General features: G+C 43.2%; 2 protein-coding genes across 2 annotated transcripts; one reads left to right on the plus strand and one right to left on the minus strand.

The window, feature by feature from the left end:
* The first annotated feature begins 1,789 nt into the window (after positions 1-1,789).
* Positions 1,790-6,201, plus strand: LRRC10 (leucine rich repeat containing 10). The gene has a single exon (XM_026797249.2). It carries the CDS (start codon positions 1,859-1,861, stop codon positions 2,693-2,695), a length of 837 nt encoding a protein of 278 aa, XP_026653050.1. The 5' UTR covers positions 1,790-1,858; the 3' UTR covers positions 2,696-6,201.
* CCT2 (chaperonin containing TCP1 subunit 2) lies at positions 5,117-15,538 on the minus strand. Its single transcript, XM_074539744.1, has 16 exons — positions 15,384-15,538; positions 14,585-14,659; positions 14,069-14,134; positions 13,864-13,975; positions 12,971-13,047; positions 12,145-12,257; positions 11,386-11,588; positions 11,126-11,226; positions 10,918-11,045; positions 10,522-10,625; positions 8,882-9,001; positions 8,205-8,333; positions 8,017-8,120; positions 6,907-7,006; positions 6,068-6,209; positions 5,117-5,432 (listed from the first exon to the last, which is right to left on the minus strand). The coding sequence occupies exons 1-16, from the start codon at positions 15,384-15,386 to the stop codon at positions 5,402-5,404; spliced, it is 1,608 nt and encodes a 535-aa protein (XP_074395845.1). The 5' UTR covers positions 15,387-15,538; the 3' UTR covers positions 5,117-5,401.
* Between the last annotated feature and the right edge of the window lie 605 nt (positions 15,539-16,143).

Below are 16,143 nucleotides of genomic sequence, written 5' to 3' on the forward strand. Positions count from 1 at the left end.
ATCAGAGAGGGAACTTTCAGGCCCTCTATTCTACAGTACCACCACACATGACTGTGCCATCATCTTTGTTCTCCAGGCTTGATGCCCTGCCCAGCTTCTCCATCTAAAACTGATTTTATGGCACTCAGGTCTCAGAACTGACTGCTCTCTGTCCTGTTGCAGTACTGTTCCTCAGGTGCCCTCTCTATTGTTCTCCTCCATGCATTTCATAGCATCACTGCTGCATAGCACAGCCACTCATCTTGTGGGGAAAAGGCTCATAAACATCCTAAAGCCTATGCCCAATTGATAGCTAAGAGCTGCTTTACATTTGAAAGCAAGTGATAGTAGAGAGCTCTATATAACTAGATTTGACCAGAAATCCAGAGGCCACCTTAAGTGATGCCTGTTCCTCAATTTTCTGTTTGCTCTGCTTTTCGTTTTTCAAGAGTGTGTGGCTCAGCAGCCACAGATTTTGGTAGTATAGCACCTAATACCACAAAACCAATTGCAGATTGTTCAAAGAAAGTATACTCCCTAAATTATGGTAAGTGTGGGAAATTACAGCAATGAGCTGTAGATATCAAAGCAAAGAGCCAAGTGGTGAAAAGGCTATTTTACCTTAAAACACTCTGCCAGCTTTCACATCCAAAGTTCATGGCAGAGCTATGGCCAACACACGGGCAGAACAACCACAGAATGGGTTGGGTTGGAAGGAATCTTAAAGATCATGTAGTTCTAACCTCCCTGACATGGGCAGGGACAAATGAGTACCCAGGAAAGCCTGAAATAGCAGAAGCTCAACATTTCAAACTATGCAGAGGTTCCTATACATGGGTATGCTCCCAGAAATTAGAACTGAACAGCAAAATGGATGATGATGCGACTAGAACAGTTTACACTGTCACATCTAAATAGCCATAACTTTTCAAAATCACACTTATTTCACTAATAACAAATGAGAATCTTGATGGAATCCATGGGAGTTTCTTGACAGGTTTTGGTACAGACACAGGAACTGCAGTAGCACAGTTGGAAAGCAGAGGGAGAATAACCTTGGCAATTTGTGATAGCATATTACATTGAGATTCAGACAAGGAGTAAAACAATGTAATGAAAAAGGCCCTACAGACAAGAAGTAAAATGTAATGAAAAAGGCCCTACACAATCAAGAGTGCCAGAGGCTATAATAAATACCATTAAATTAGGAACATAAACAGTAGAACCGCTCAAGATAGCAGTTTGCCAAGTATTTGTGTTAAAGCTTTAAGATAAGTACTGGGGTGGCAAATTACACTCTGAAATCCATGTACTTGGTGCCTTTCAAAATACATCCCTGAAAATGCCACTCATCTTGAAAGTCAGTCAAGTCTTGACAGGTATTTTAAACAACAATTTGATTATATCCGACATCTCTGCTGAAAGTTTCATGAAAGTTAAATATCTAAGCTTAAAACTTCAATCTGCTGTGGTGACTTCAATTTGCTTTCCCAAGCCATCCTTGCTGCCTGCATTGGCTTCACAGACAGCACAGCTGCAGCAAGAAGCAAGGGACCAGGTGTGACCCTAATTTTGTCTGGGGCAAAATCAGAGAACATTTACAGTGTGCAAGAGGAGGAAAGAAGGAATGCTTTCAGGGGGAAGGCGAGCATGTGGGAGTGTGGGTGAGAGAGGGAGACCTGGGCCCTGAGTCGTCCTGCCTATAATCCCCGTCACCAAACACTCATTCAGTTATCAGAAGCATTTCAGAGCCCTTGAGATTAATGGCTGGTGCCATGTAAACAGAGCCTTATATTGAGAAGAACGAGTTACCAACAAGCCAGTGTGCAGCAGGAGACCGAGGCAGCCTCCTGTCCCTCGCAGTCCCAGCCATCCCAAGATGGGCAACAGTTTGAAAGCCATACTTGCTTTTGTGCCCTCTAACAAGTGCCAGAAGTACCTCCTAGAAGACTTAGAAGAGATGCCAGTGGATAAAATGGTCGATCTGAGTGGCAGGCAGATGAGACGGCTGCCTGTGCACATCTGCTCTTTTAGGGAATTGGTTAAGCTGTACCTGAGTGACAACAACCTGAACCATCTGCCCCCCGAGCTGGAGCAGCTGCAAAACCTGCAGATCTTGGCACTGGACTTCAACAACTTCAAAGCACTGCCCCTAGTTGTGTGCACGCTGAAGCAGCTGTGCATCCTCTACCTGGGCAACAACAAGCTGTGCAGCCTGCCCCTGGAGCTCCGACTCCTGCAGAACCTGAAGACGCTGTGGATCGAGTCCAACTGCCTGCAGTACCTGCCCGAGGTGGTGTGCGAGCTCAGCCTGCTCAAGACGCTGCACGCGGGCTCCAACGCCCTGCGCGGGCTCCCTCGGCAGCTGCAGGGCCTGCAGGAGCTGCGCACCATCTGGCTCTCAGGGAACCTGCTCTCCGAGTTCCCGCCCGTGCTCCTGGACATGCCCTTCCTCGAGGTCATCGACGTGGATCGCAATTCCATCCGCTTCTTCCCCAGCCTTGCTCACCTGCCCGGCCTGAAGCTGGTGATCTACGACCACAACCCCTGCAGGAACGCGCCCAAGGTGGCCAAAGGGGTGCGCAGGGTGGGCCGATGGTCAGAGGAGAGCCCCGAGCCCCGCAAGCGATCGGGGGCGGTGATAGATATCACGCTGGACGAGAAGCCATTGCTACCTCCTGCCGCCAAGGCCGAGCCAGACGCCGAGCCCTGCTGACGCTCAGCTGCCCCTTCTGGCCAAGGTGGCAGTGCACTCCTGCTGCCCAACCTCTACCTCTCCCTTGCCTGCTGGTGTCCAGGGAGCACCACACCGCACGGCAATCTTAGGAGTACGTGCGCCAGCTTGGAGATAATGCGACAGCACAACTCTTGTACAGACACCTCTCTGTGCAGCACCAGCACCCTCCCTAGAACAGACTCCTTCTGTCTCCCATGCTGAGAGCACACAGTTCACAACAGAGATAAGACTTAGTTTAGATGTTTGCCATGGGTGGATTGCATAGAGCACATATGGACTTGCTGCTCCTCACCCATGGGCTCACTCTTCTCCCTTCCACCTTCTTGAGGTGTCCCAGTTCAGCTGAAACCCACTGCTCAATGTGATCCCCACAGCTCTAAAGCAGCATTGGTCTCAAATTACTTTGTCTGAAACACAGCAATACCTTGAAGGCTTCCCTGTCTGCTGAGTGGGAAGTGGTAGCAGGGTCCTGGCTGCACTATCAAGAAAACAGCACATACCTACAGGAGGCTCTCCTCTTTCTTCCTGCAAAATTTGTGACAACTGTTTCATCACTGCTGAGCACTATTCAAATGATGGTGAGGAAAGCTGTAGGCTTTGGTGCTGGGTTTTGTTACTGACAGCACTGCCTCTAAGGACAGCTGTAAAGGAAAAGTTTTCATGCAGGAGCAAAGAAGAAAATCAAAGCCTGACTAAAAAGGAAAAGCCACAGGAGCTGCAAAGGTAAAGTTGCATGAATAAAATCCAGGCCTGTGAGCTGTCACTATAAGCTTGCACATAATCTGACGAGACAAACTACTCAGATGATTTCAGCTGGGTATTTCTCAAGCTTGCAACTTGGAGCAGTTCAGATCCCCTAAAAATGCACTTTTTTCCTGAGCTTTGCTTTAAGTAACAGAAATCTGGCTCAAAGTGACATTTTCAACTTTAGGCTCCATAGCATAGTTGAATTAGGTGACAGGTTTTTTAACAAGGATGGAAAGCCCTTGGTGGCACACTCTGAGTCTGTCTCACCAGCACAGCCCACAGAAGCAGCAGATGACTTCCCAGAAAAGGTTTGATTCCATGCCAGTTCATGACTGTTTAATGTCATCTACATGCTTGAAAAATTATCTGGAAATACACAGACTCTGCTAGCACTTGTTGTAAAATGAAGTCCAAATTTGCATCTGGCTGGCACCCATGTAGTGTGCTATTGGTGAAATTAAATAAAAGTATACTAGCAGCCTGCCAAGTTAAAAAGTCCTTCTTTGGAATTAACAGCAAATTCTTTATCTAGTCTTGATCCAACAATTTCTTCCTACAAAAATGAAAGCAGGACATGAGTTAGGGGTGCTATTTTAATATCCGAAGTCAATATTTTATATCCCACAGAACTGAGCTGGTACTGTATTTATCTGAGGGGATGGGGAAGAGCATGCTTTCACTGGCTTATCAATGACCTGTGTTTCACTCAGCACTCACCACACAGCACTGTCACTTCTGGAGAGCTGAAGAGTCTCTGTCAAGAGTTAAGGGGAGGATTCTGTAAGCATCTCATTTTAAGAAATCTAAGGCAGAAAAACCTTTGCACGCATACTTGCTTACTTCAGCTTAATCTTTCTGCTTTGGCAGACTTGCCCTGCTGTTTGTACACTTGCAAGGGCCAGAAGGTCACAAGGTCTGTGGGCACCATTCTGGGCCCCCACACAGACAGGGCCCCTGCTTGTCTGTGCTCACACTCCTCACAGGTCTGCATGCAGACAGCTGCAGGCATCACAGGCTTCCTTCCAGCCTAGGCACAAAGAAACCTGCCCAGTCGAGAAACATGTTGCCTTTGCAGTAACTAATTGAATAGGAAAGTGAATATGAAGACAGGATTCAACAGACATGAAAGGCATGGGGCAGAGAGGGCAGGAAGTGAAGGTTTAGGCCTATTTTCTGCTAAGTGTCCACAATTTTAAGTGTTTGTCAAGTCAGCCCAATACTTTACAGATCAACACTCAGACTGTTTAGTCCAGAATGTTGCTCTCTCTCCCAAACTGCATGTTCCTCTCAACTCCCCTGAGCAGAATGTAAAATTTGTGGTGTAAAAAGCTGTAAGATCACTTAGTTGTAGTTCTAGGCATTGACTGAGGTTCCTCGTCCACTCACTGTCTTCCATCATAAAGAGTAATACTCTGTATCACTGGAAAAAGATACCATCTAACTTCAGAGCCTGTTTCTAGGACCCCAACTCAAAACCTATGCAGCCAGGACTGGAACACACCACTCATACTAACACAGCAGGTCAGCAGGAACCAGCAAGTCACAAGGGCTCAGTCACTCCCCGAAGCAGCCGAGGCCTGAGGCTGTGCACCACAGCTCTCCCCATGCATCTGCCCTTCCTGGCTCTACACAAAGAAATACAACTTTGGGGAATCTGAATTTTTATTTTTATTTTTTTTATTACTGCGTATTTTAAGTGGAACCTGGAAGGAACAGAATGAATAGAGTTGTATAAAACCCCTGGTTTATACACCCTTGAAAGTGAATTCTTCCACACAACACACAAAAGCTCCAGTAAGTAAAAACCAACTGAAGACAGTGCCATTGATGGAGATCTGTTTGTCTCAAGCTTCTGTTCCATAACCTCACAAAAACTAGACCATTAAAAAAATTACTAGGTGAGATCTGGTCCACACATCCTCAGGTACTGAAGAAAATTTAACAGGGGCGATGGTCTGGTACACGTTTTCTGGGGAGAAAAAGAAATATCAGAAAATTCCCACCACACTGATGCCCATCAGTCCCTCCTCACCTACTCTCATTTTTAATCTTTAGTTAGTGTTTCGTGTTCAGTGACAGCTTTATCTCACAGCACAAAAAACAGTGTCACCTCAAAGCTAACACACCACCCATGACTATGCTAAAAAAAAATCTTTGGATTCAAAAAGCAGTGAAAACTACCTGGTAGCAGGCCCACAGAGGATAACCTGCCTATCTTCTCAAACCTTTTAAGAAATATGTTTCTGTTTTAGCTGCAGATTCTACCTCAAAAGCAGCTGGACATTTCACTATAATTCTTGCCAAAAGCAAAAAGAAAGCATGACCCCTTACATTTTGGTCAGCCACTTGTGCAGATGTTTAGTGGTGACCCAGGATTAACTAGGCATTACTCAGGCACAGCAATTTAAGTTTGCTGATGGCTCTAAAGGCCTGATGATACTGCTAATGCGGTAAAATTATCTAACATGAACACCAGCATGTCACACGTCAGGTTCCCTTTCAAGTAGCATTTTTAGACCAAGACTTTTCTGCACCCTTACTCTTCCACAGAAGGAGGTTTACTCTACACCACTGTGACTGACCATGCAGATACTCTGCTCATACCTTGGTGCTGCTTTAATGATGTCATCCACACGAAGAATCATTTCTGCTGCTTCAGCGGCACTCAGCAACACCTGTCTCTTGACCTGGAAACTTTCTGTTACTCCCAAAACTGACATGTCTCCAATGACACCCTCTTTCATATCTGGAAGAAGAAACACATAAAGAGGTGTTTTTTTGGTTTTTTTTTTAACTCAGCATTTTTTTAAGGAAATTACAAGAAGCTGAGAGCACAGTAACTTACCTGCTCAAATGAACTACACTGATAGTTAGGGAAGTATTAAATAAAGTCTTCTACCTCAAGGGTCCTGATTAAAGCCTGATGTTGCAACTACATATGAACACTTGATGATAATAACTTTATACACTGTGATGACGAGACAAGATCCTAATAGGACTCTCAGCACTATGTCCTTAGGTACATTAACTTCAGGGTTCTTCTCCACTACTCTGTGGTTGTTATTTGGTTGGGTTTTTTTGGGGGGTGGGGGAAGGGGCAAAAGGAAGGATGTTTGGTTCTTCTGGGTTTTTAACTGGTTGCTGGTTTTAAAACAATGTTTTTATTTTTAAGCTTCCTATAACTAGACTCAGTGTAAGGGAAGTGTTTTTCAGAGGTGAAAACCATGCATTTAAGAAATAAAGGTTTTCACTCTACTGTCAAAAGCCTGCTAGAACAAAAGGAGTATCGTGCTGTACACAAAGTTCTATGCAAAGCAAACAAACCAACATACTCAGCTCTCCCTGCTGAATATACGTGACAGACATACATGAACAACTTCAATGAGCCCAAAGGACCTGGCCAAACAGCAATTCAAACACAGAAGTAAAACTGATCCCCTTACCCAGTCCATAAGTAGTCTTCCCTTCACTATGAGCAGCTCTGAGCTGAGCAACCAAATCAGCACTATCATAGCCAGCATTATCAGCTATTATTGTTGGGATCTAAGGGGATAAACACAGGTTGATTTTCATTAACATAGGGACTGATTGTTAGCAAACATGAAACATACTTTGATGTTACCAGTTTACAACTGAATTTCAAGAAGATGCTTCAGAAACATGCCAGATGATCTGTTTACTGTGGTAAGTAAAAGACCCAAACTACCTTTCTAAGAATTTCAAGACTCTTAGAAATTGTAAGAAAGTACCTATGAGGACAGAAGCATGTTAGTAATTTGTATGCTCATTTTACATGGACAGAAGTAAAAAACCAATCTTGTAATTTTATCATTTCAGACTACAACTGGAGAAATGTTTTCATTTAAAAAGCACAAATCTGCTGGTAAGCATTAACTACCTGACCATTCTGTTCACTGTTTCCATGACAGCAGTGCAAACTCACATGCACTGACTGAAGAGGTAATGCCAAGTGTTACTATGCACTTAGAATTTAATTTTCTTGGGAGAAAGGTTTTTCCGAATTCAAATTGCAGAAAGTAGATTTTTTCTCAAACTGACAGTCTGTTATCACAATTCTATTAATGTGTCTTGTGACACACTTACTTCCTACTAAGAAGCAATCTCCAATGCAAGACCAGAAATTTGTAGCTAGTACTAGAGCATGAATACACTCAAACAGTACTAGAGCATCAATGGAACAGAAGGGTTGCACTTTTCTAAATCAGTTGTCAGCTACCTAAGATGAGATTTTTATGTGCTACTTCTGCAGCACTTTTAACCAGCAGGTAAAGTGAGCAAGAACCATTTAGAGGAGGGTTGGCACATGAACATTTACAAGCCTGTAACATGCAGAATTATTAAAACACCAGTACTTTTTTCCTAAGATAAAAAACCAATTTCCCCCTTTGTTTATCCAAGATGTGTTGCTAAACCTCACTTCTTTACTTTGGACAACCAAAATTTTTAAAGTTAAGCAAATAGCTGATGTCACAAGTTAGTAAACTTCACGAAACTTTGTGTCTTAGCCCAGCAATATGATTAAATAAACCTACCATTCGCAAAGCCTTAGCAAAGGACTCCATTGCAACAGACTCTTTGCCAGGTGTTCTGACAGCAAGCTCTGCAACAGCGTTAGCCATCAGCATCTCTGAACACCCTATTCAGTGAAGACACACAGATGTTACACATCCAACCTTCAGTAATCCCAAAGTATGAGAGGTACAAAGAGTCTGATATTCACCTCCACCATACACAGTTCTTGTGTCCTTCACAGTCTGGGCCAGGACACAGAGAGCATCATGCAGAGACCTCTCTGCTTCATCCAGAATCTGCTGAGTGGCTCCACGCAAAACAATGGTGCAAGCTTCACCTAGAAAGCACACGTGTAAAAGGATTAAAAAGAGAAACCAGGACACAAAACGGGCAATCACAAAGCATTTACAATGGTTTTGCTATCACTGGAGTCAAGTTCTGTATTACTTAATTTTGGGAACAAAAGAAAGCATGATGACATTTCAAAGACAGAATGAAATTATGTGCTATTGCTTTGGTTCCACAACACCTTATTTAATTTAACAGAAAATTAATATTGCCTCAAAACTCCTTAAAAATTAGAGCATTGGCATTTACTAGAACAAGCTCTTCAAGTATGACACATTGCTACTTTTCTTGTCAACTGAATTTTCAAAAGCAGAAACCTTGGTTCCCATCCTTAAAAATGATTTTATGTTCATTTATGTAACACAAAACGTCCACAGTTTCAACCATGAAACTGTGCAGGACTTTTACTGAAAAGCAAGGCTTTAGTAGAAACAGTTACATAAATTACAGAATTCCTATGCATTACTGGCAACTGAACAGCACTAGCAGAGGGTTAACACAAATGTTACAATACACCATTAGTGATAAAACACTTACCCATTGCTACTCCAGAGAAATGAATGAGTTTATCTTCTCCAATCATGACTTCTTCAATGAGCTTGCAGCTTCCTAGTTTTACTAGCTCAGGGTGATCAAAGGTGGAAGCAATTTCACCACCTGCAAGTGTAAGATCATAAAGAAATCAGAGCTCACAATGAAAGCATCCTTTCAGGCAAGGTCTAACCAGTGGGGGTGGGGGGTGGAAAAAAAACAGTCTTCATAATTGCCCCCAAATAAATTTGAACTAAAATTACTGATAAGCCAAGACTGTCTCATGTCAGCATGTGGTACCAGAAAACGTCAACTGCTGATAAATGCTGATAAATCCTCAAAACACCAATGTTTTGTTTCACATCACAAGGACTAAAATGCTTGTGAGTTGTGTCTGCTAACAGAATAAACATTCATCTTTGCTAGCATTAAATATCAGTATGTTTCAAGTTTTCCCAGTATTTACTGATTAAGTATTTACAAAATACTAAATGAAGTCTCCTATGCTTTAAAACTTGAGCTTGTGACAGTGTTCCTTTTGCCTGCCTGATGATGGCTGAGAACCACCATTCTCCTGCATGGCAAGTCTCATTCCATGCTGCAGCAGCAATACTGGGCAGGATCTGTAAACTGCTGCATCATAAACAAAACAAGCGCTACAATGACCAAAATGTCTCTGAACACAACTTCATTCTAGTTCTTGTCCCAGTTCTTTCCTCTTCCTATTAGAAAACTCTTTACATGTATGCATTCCCCATGTGTGCTCAATAATCCCACAGTAGCTTGCAGCACTGTGTAGTTGCAGCATCACAAGAAAAACCAAGACTTGGAGCAGAGTTTGTGTATATTGAAAACTTGTTCTTTTTTCAGCTATACTATTCTAGCCAGAGTGGTCTGATAAGGCCCATTTTCTCTGCATACAAAGTCTGCTTTCAATTTGTTCCAGAATGTAAGCAGTGTTCCTCTCAACCACGCGTTTCCAGTGTCAATGTGCCTACTGACACTTATATGCAGTTGCTACTTCAGTTTTGCTAAGCAAGTCAGTATCTTCTCCTTTCTCCTGCAAAGCAAATTCATCCTCCTGATCACTTTCAAAATCAACTATGATGTCCCAGTTAACTATCTATTACTTCAGCAATGAGAATTATCTGTAGCATTCCAGAGGTCTCATTTCCATTAGTTACTAAAATCACATTTATGCTGACCATTACCCAAAATATCCAGGTTGTTCAGGTTATTTGAGTTCCACCTCAATTCAAAAACTTAGGCCCACATTTTTAACAAAGGACGATTCCTTAGTCTTCTCCATCGTTACAGTCAAACAACAGCCATTTAAACCAATTGTTATCACAGAATAAAGTACTGTTAGTATTAACTTGTGAAATTATTCTGTTGCTAAGTTTCATCTTTTCTTTAGAAAACAAACATCAAAATCTTATCAATCAGGAACTTAACTGAAAATATTTTTAAAATATGAAAGAAGGTTACCAACTGTCACTAACTTGCTAAACTGTTTCCCATGTTTTGCATTATGATCCTTTATTCACAGATGCTGAAGAAGTATGTTTAAGCAAGTTCAATGTTTACTAATGATCAGACAAATAATGTGCCCCTCCAAGTTTCATACAACAAAATACTCTACACACCTGTGACAAGAGCCAGACGTTCTACACCTGCAAAGTCTGCGTGTTCAATAGCCATGACACCAGCAGCTCCAAAGAGATGTTCAGGGTAGTTGTAGATCAGCTGCCTAAAATTACAACACATCCCACCATCACACACAGAACAAACCTTTGAAAATAACACAGTAACAAAAGACACCAGCTTCTCAGTAGCATGGACACAGGACAGATTTCTGAAAGCTACCAAAGCAGTCAATGGATGAGGCATCTGCCACACATGGAATTTTACACAACACAGAAGCAAATGTAGGGACAGGAAAACATGCAAAGCTTAGGGCACTTAACTGCCTATTCTAGCAGAGTGAACTAGAACAACATGGAAAGTAATGTAACTCTCCCTTTTCCCCAAGAAATACATACCTGTTAATAAAGCAATTTATTCCATGTTTAAGAATACGATCCACTTTCTCCTTCATCTTTTCTTTTTCTGCCTGTTCTATTTCTGCCACTTTTGCTGTGGAGTCCACTCTAACACGAGAGCCAAAAATCTAAATCAAAGAGAAAAGAGCTCAGTCTCAAAATTCCATTTACAAAAACACAGTTTCTCAACAGTAGTTCTGTCACATACCTTAATCTTGTCTGTATCCATACCAGTATTTGCAATAAGAATCTTTGCATTTTCAATTCTTTTTGGCTGATTTACACCAATCTTCTTGTCAAGCAAAAAGCCTGTAGTAACAGAAAGGCCTTGTAAAACTTCAAATTAAAAAAGGAGAGCAATTACTAGTTATTACAAAATTCCCCATCTTTAGTATTCAATTTAATAATAACAGTGTTTCAGACAACAAATTTACATAGATATGTAACCTTTAGCAGCTTTAGACTTACCTTCATCTAAGTAGGAATCAGCCAAACTTCCACCAAGTTTCTTAATGACATGGATGGCCTCCAAATTACCAGAACCTTTCAACCTAAGAACAGCTTCTACAGCTAGCTTGACAAAATGATCCTTGTGGTGAGTAAGTAATTTTGAAGAAAGAGTTGTTCCTGCGATGTTCATCAAGTCTTCACGGAACTTCACTTCATCATTACTACAATGAAGAGAGCTCAGTTAAAGTGGAAAGTCTGAAAGCCTTAACCACCACTAGCTCCCACCATGAGTCTTTGCCCACTCCTTCAAGCCTGTATCTCTATATGTACCATATTTTCTTTTGAGGAATGCTGCACAGAATCCCTCCACTGTCCCAGAACACAACCTTCCACTTGAAATACAAGTTTTGTTAGGAGAATTTTTCCATTCAGCTTTAGAAAGTTTGTGCTCTCAAAGTGCTGGGCATGGGAAATAGTTATATTTAAAATGAGTGAGTGAGTACCAAATCTGAAGTAACAACTCAGATCTTTGTTCCAGGGAGCAAATTACAGCTTATATTTCATTTCTGCACAAAATTACACAAGTAATTTTGAAGCTTCTTTAACTCATCAGAAAAAATACCCAGTATTTTTTTTCTCAACTGTTAAAATTCAGGAACTCAGCCTTCACACTGCTTTAAAAAGAGTGAAGAATTTAGCAATGGACTGTAATTTGCATTGATGTTTTGATCTTGAGTAGTTTTTTATATAAATTTACAGCAAAGGGGCATTACTAACCCATGATCCACAGCTGCTTTCAAAAGTGCCTCTCTTGAAGCCTTTGTGGCTGCTCTCCAGCCTGCAATGATGGTCTGAGGATGAATCTTCCTTGCAATCAGTAATTCTGCCTCCTATTTAAATGAAATCAATAATTATTTCCCCCCGCTACAAAATATAGTGACACTAACTAGAAAAGACATGTTCATTTATGGATGCAATTTAAAATGTAATTGAAAAAAGCTATCTTTATTTTTCTGTGGAACTTGGCAAGCTGATAGATCATGCCTTAAGATGCTCTTGATCCCAGTTACTGGCCCTGAGATGATCAGACTTTCTGACACAGCTCTGCAAGGAAAAATTATTCATTTCTCAAATCTCTTTCATAGTAATTTCAGGTTTAGAATTTGGCAGTGTCAATTCTTCCACAAGCATAAAATCCATACAGAGTTTAAATGAACAGTATGAATTCAGGCCTTGAGCAAAGAACAGAATTTGGCAGATTTTTTTCCTATGGAAATGGATTTCAGAGGACTGAGATTCAGAACTAAGCAGTGCTTTACACTGCTCAGTGCAATAGCCAGAAAGTGAGCAGTAAGAGTCAACTTAAAATACTTGAGAGTTCATAAAAAATAATATAAGGAGTAATAGTCCAAAATAATACCAAAAAAATGATGATGCAATACCTAAGGGCTGTTTTTTGCCCCCTATCAATTTCACCAGCAACAGAGCAAGCTATTCCTTTCTATGCCATGGGAGCCCTTTACAAAGACAGGATAACACACCTCCTACTGGAGGCACCACCGAAGTACACTGACAAAACGTCTGAAAAAACAGAATACATCACCCTCAGTAATTCAGCTGCCAACACCGTGACAGATGTAGTTCCATCGCCTACTTCGTCATCTTGAACCTTTGACATATCTGAAGAAGGAAAAGACATTATTAATGCTATTTTTCTCAAGCATTAATTTGGACAAAAAAAACAGATCTTATTCTTTGTGTAAAGAGGGAACTCTAAAAAAACCCCAGAAAAACAAGAGATGCAAAGAAAACTTGGCATCCTCCAAATTCCTGCTCTTTATTTGTAACCAGTTTCAGCCTGGTGATGGTCAGGATGCTGCCCTGTGTTCCCCACCCTAACACAGGTTATCAAAAGGACAGCTGGATAGAAGCTCTAAGGTACAGATACAGGATCAGAGACCATAGTAACCAGGTCTGCTGCATGAACTGCTGATAAACTGGGCCACAGCAAACACAGAATCATTAGGAAACCTGACACCCAATGGATCAGGCTTGTCACCAGTAGTGGACCAGTGGCACAGTAGAACAGTCACTCACAACAGTAAACTCTGTACAGAAGTACAGTGCCCACTGAGTGCCAGAGATTGAAATCTGGGAGAAACACAGTGAACCTCTGCTGCTGCACACATTTCTGCTCCAAATTTTCCCACTGCAAAACGAGGGGTATACAGCTGTCTTTTGTCCCTTCTGACTCCTGGGACAAAGCAGGGTTAAGGGAAAAGAAGATAAAAAACCAGTTTTGAAGAGCAGCACACACCATAATTTTACTTTTGCAGAACGCCACAACTCTTGCAGTACCCTGCCCTTCTTACTTCAGGATTTCTGCTCCCCCTCCCTTCAATTTTTCACAATATTTCAACAACACTTTTCTAAGAACAAATAAAAACACCACAACAGAGTTACAAATTAAGAAATATCAAGCCTTTAAGAACTCACCAACCAAGACCTTGGCAGCTGGATTGTCAACTCCAATGGCTTTCAGGATGGTTGCACCATCGTTGGTAACTGTGACAGAGCTGTCTCTCCCGGTACTTAAAAGAATCTTGTCCTACAAGATGTGAGATTTAGCATACTGTTTGAAAAGGCACTGTGACTATTAAAGCTAAATTAATGGGCATGACTACCCATGCAGCTGTCTTACCATGCCTTTAGGGCCCAGGGTGCTCTTGACTAGGTCACCAATGGCAATGGCACCAACAAAGGATGACTGAAATGAAAATAATATACCTCAGGGAACAATTTATTTCTACTCTAGTACAAGAATTATACACTATCACATAGCTTTCAACATTTTCACCAACCCTTCCACCTCTTCCATGGAGGCTTAACTGAACTTAAGGCAAGTTTCTTAACTGCTAAATTTTGATAACCAGCTCAAATATACCTAAACCTCCCAGAAGCCATACATCTGTCTCAAAGCCAGAAGAAATGCCATCAATCTTCTCAGCTCCAGTAAAGGTACTTAGGTTTTGACAATGAAGAGTTTCTCTAATTTTTAGCATTAACGAAACTCCCTTCTGTTCACAGACATGCAACAAGAAAAGTCAATTACAGACAGAAGTTCCATATCACGATATAGTGAAAGTATTTTTAGTAACAGAAAAGACAAAGTTTAATTACCTCAAGTACTACTAGTTTCTTAGAGAATTAAACTTACCAACCGAGCTGTTTCTGCCTTCTCTTCATCTGCACCTGCCTTGAAAATGTTCACAGGAGCAAGGGAAATGGATGCCTAAAACACAGTTAATATAATAATATTGTTTTAGCTTCAATAAAACTATGCGTTCTAAAAGCAAATCCCCAGCCCTAACAGCTTAAAAAATGTTTTTTTAAATAAAATTACTTCCATACCCCATTTTGTTGTGATAACAGATATATTTAAGAAATAGCCAAGGTTCTTACCAATCTGTCCCGCAACGTGGCAGCGCAGCGCAGGATTCCGAGGCCGAGCGCAGCCGCGGGCACACTGCAGCGCACACCAGGCCGGAGCAGCCCATCCCTCCATGGCCGTGCGAACGCTGCTGCTCTGCCCGCCAGCCGGCCCTTCCCACAGCCCGACGGCAGCCGTAGCCAGCAGAGCCGAAACGAGCCTATTCACTGCCCAATGCCTTCAGCGTTTTAATACCTGAGCCGAACTCGCCCTTTTTTTTTTTTTCATATCAATGCAAATTAATCATAGCGGTAACCAATACACGCCTTTAAGGACCAGTATCTGCAGAGCACCCAAAGCCTTAAATGAAGAAGGATCAAATACCCGCACACAGCTACCACAGCTCACAGAGTCGCCCCGCCCCGGCTCCAGAACCTTCGGGGCCGCCCCAGCCCCCGGCACAGCGCGGGGAAACGCAGGGCGCGGCCTCCAGGCCTCGCCATCCCGCCCGCTCGCCCGCCCGCGTGGAGCGCAGCCCCGCCGGCCCCGCCGCACCCCGGTCCGGCCGCCGCCGCCCGCCGCTCACCATGGTGCCGGTGCCGCCGGGAGCCGCCCGCCCTCCTTCAGCACAGAGCCAGCGCCGCGCCGCAGCCCCACGAGCTCCCCCGGAACGGCGTCACTGCGGCCGCCGCTTCCGGCGCGCGCGGCCTGCTGGGAGCCGCAGTCCGGGCCCCGCGCCCGCCGCGGCTGCGCCTCCGCCCCTCGGGCCGGGCTGGGCTCGGCTCTGTGCCCCGGAGCCCTGAGGGAGGGAAGTTCCGTACGCTGGAACGGGCTGCCCGCAGAAAGCGTGCGTGCTCCATCCCTGGCAGTGCCCAGGGCCAGGCTGGATAGGACCCTGAGCATCCTGGCCGAGGGGAAGGTGTCCCCGCCCATGGCAGGGGGTTTGGAGCTAGGGGATTGTTCAGGTCCCTTCCAACCCAAAGCCATTCTATGGTGCTGCGGTTCTGTGATGTTCCTGGACGTCAGTTCTCAGACAGGTCAAAAGCATTTTTAGTCACTGCTTGTGGCCTCCAGCGCCCTCGCCAGCCCATCCCCGATGGCGGCTGTTAGGCCTCGGCTCCAGTTACAAGTCGTGAACAGAAGATGCCCAGCACAATCCCACTCCATACGCTGCAATTCATTCAGAAAAATTGGTTACTGTTCCCCTGTCAGCTTTGCCAGAGTGAGACTACACTTAAACTTTGCTTTGTCGCTGCTTTTCCTCTACATAAAGCCTGTTACCTGGTCATACAAGGAAAAAAGCCAAACCCAACGTGTATTATTTTGTATGACTCATCTTCAAGAAT

This window comes from Zonotrichia albicollis, chromosome 4 (assembly GCF_047830755.1).
Source record: "Zonotrichia albicollis isolate bZonAlb1 chromosome 4, bZonAlb1.hap1, whole genome shotgun sequence".
In the NCBI taxonomy this organism is placed as follows: domain Eukaryota; kingdom Metazoa; phylum Chordata; class Aves; order Passeriformes; family Passerellidae; genus Zonotrichia; species Zonotrichia albicollis.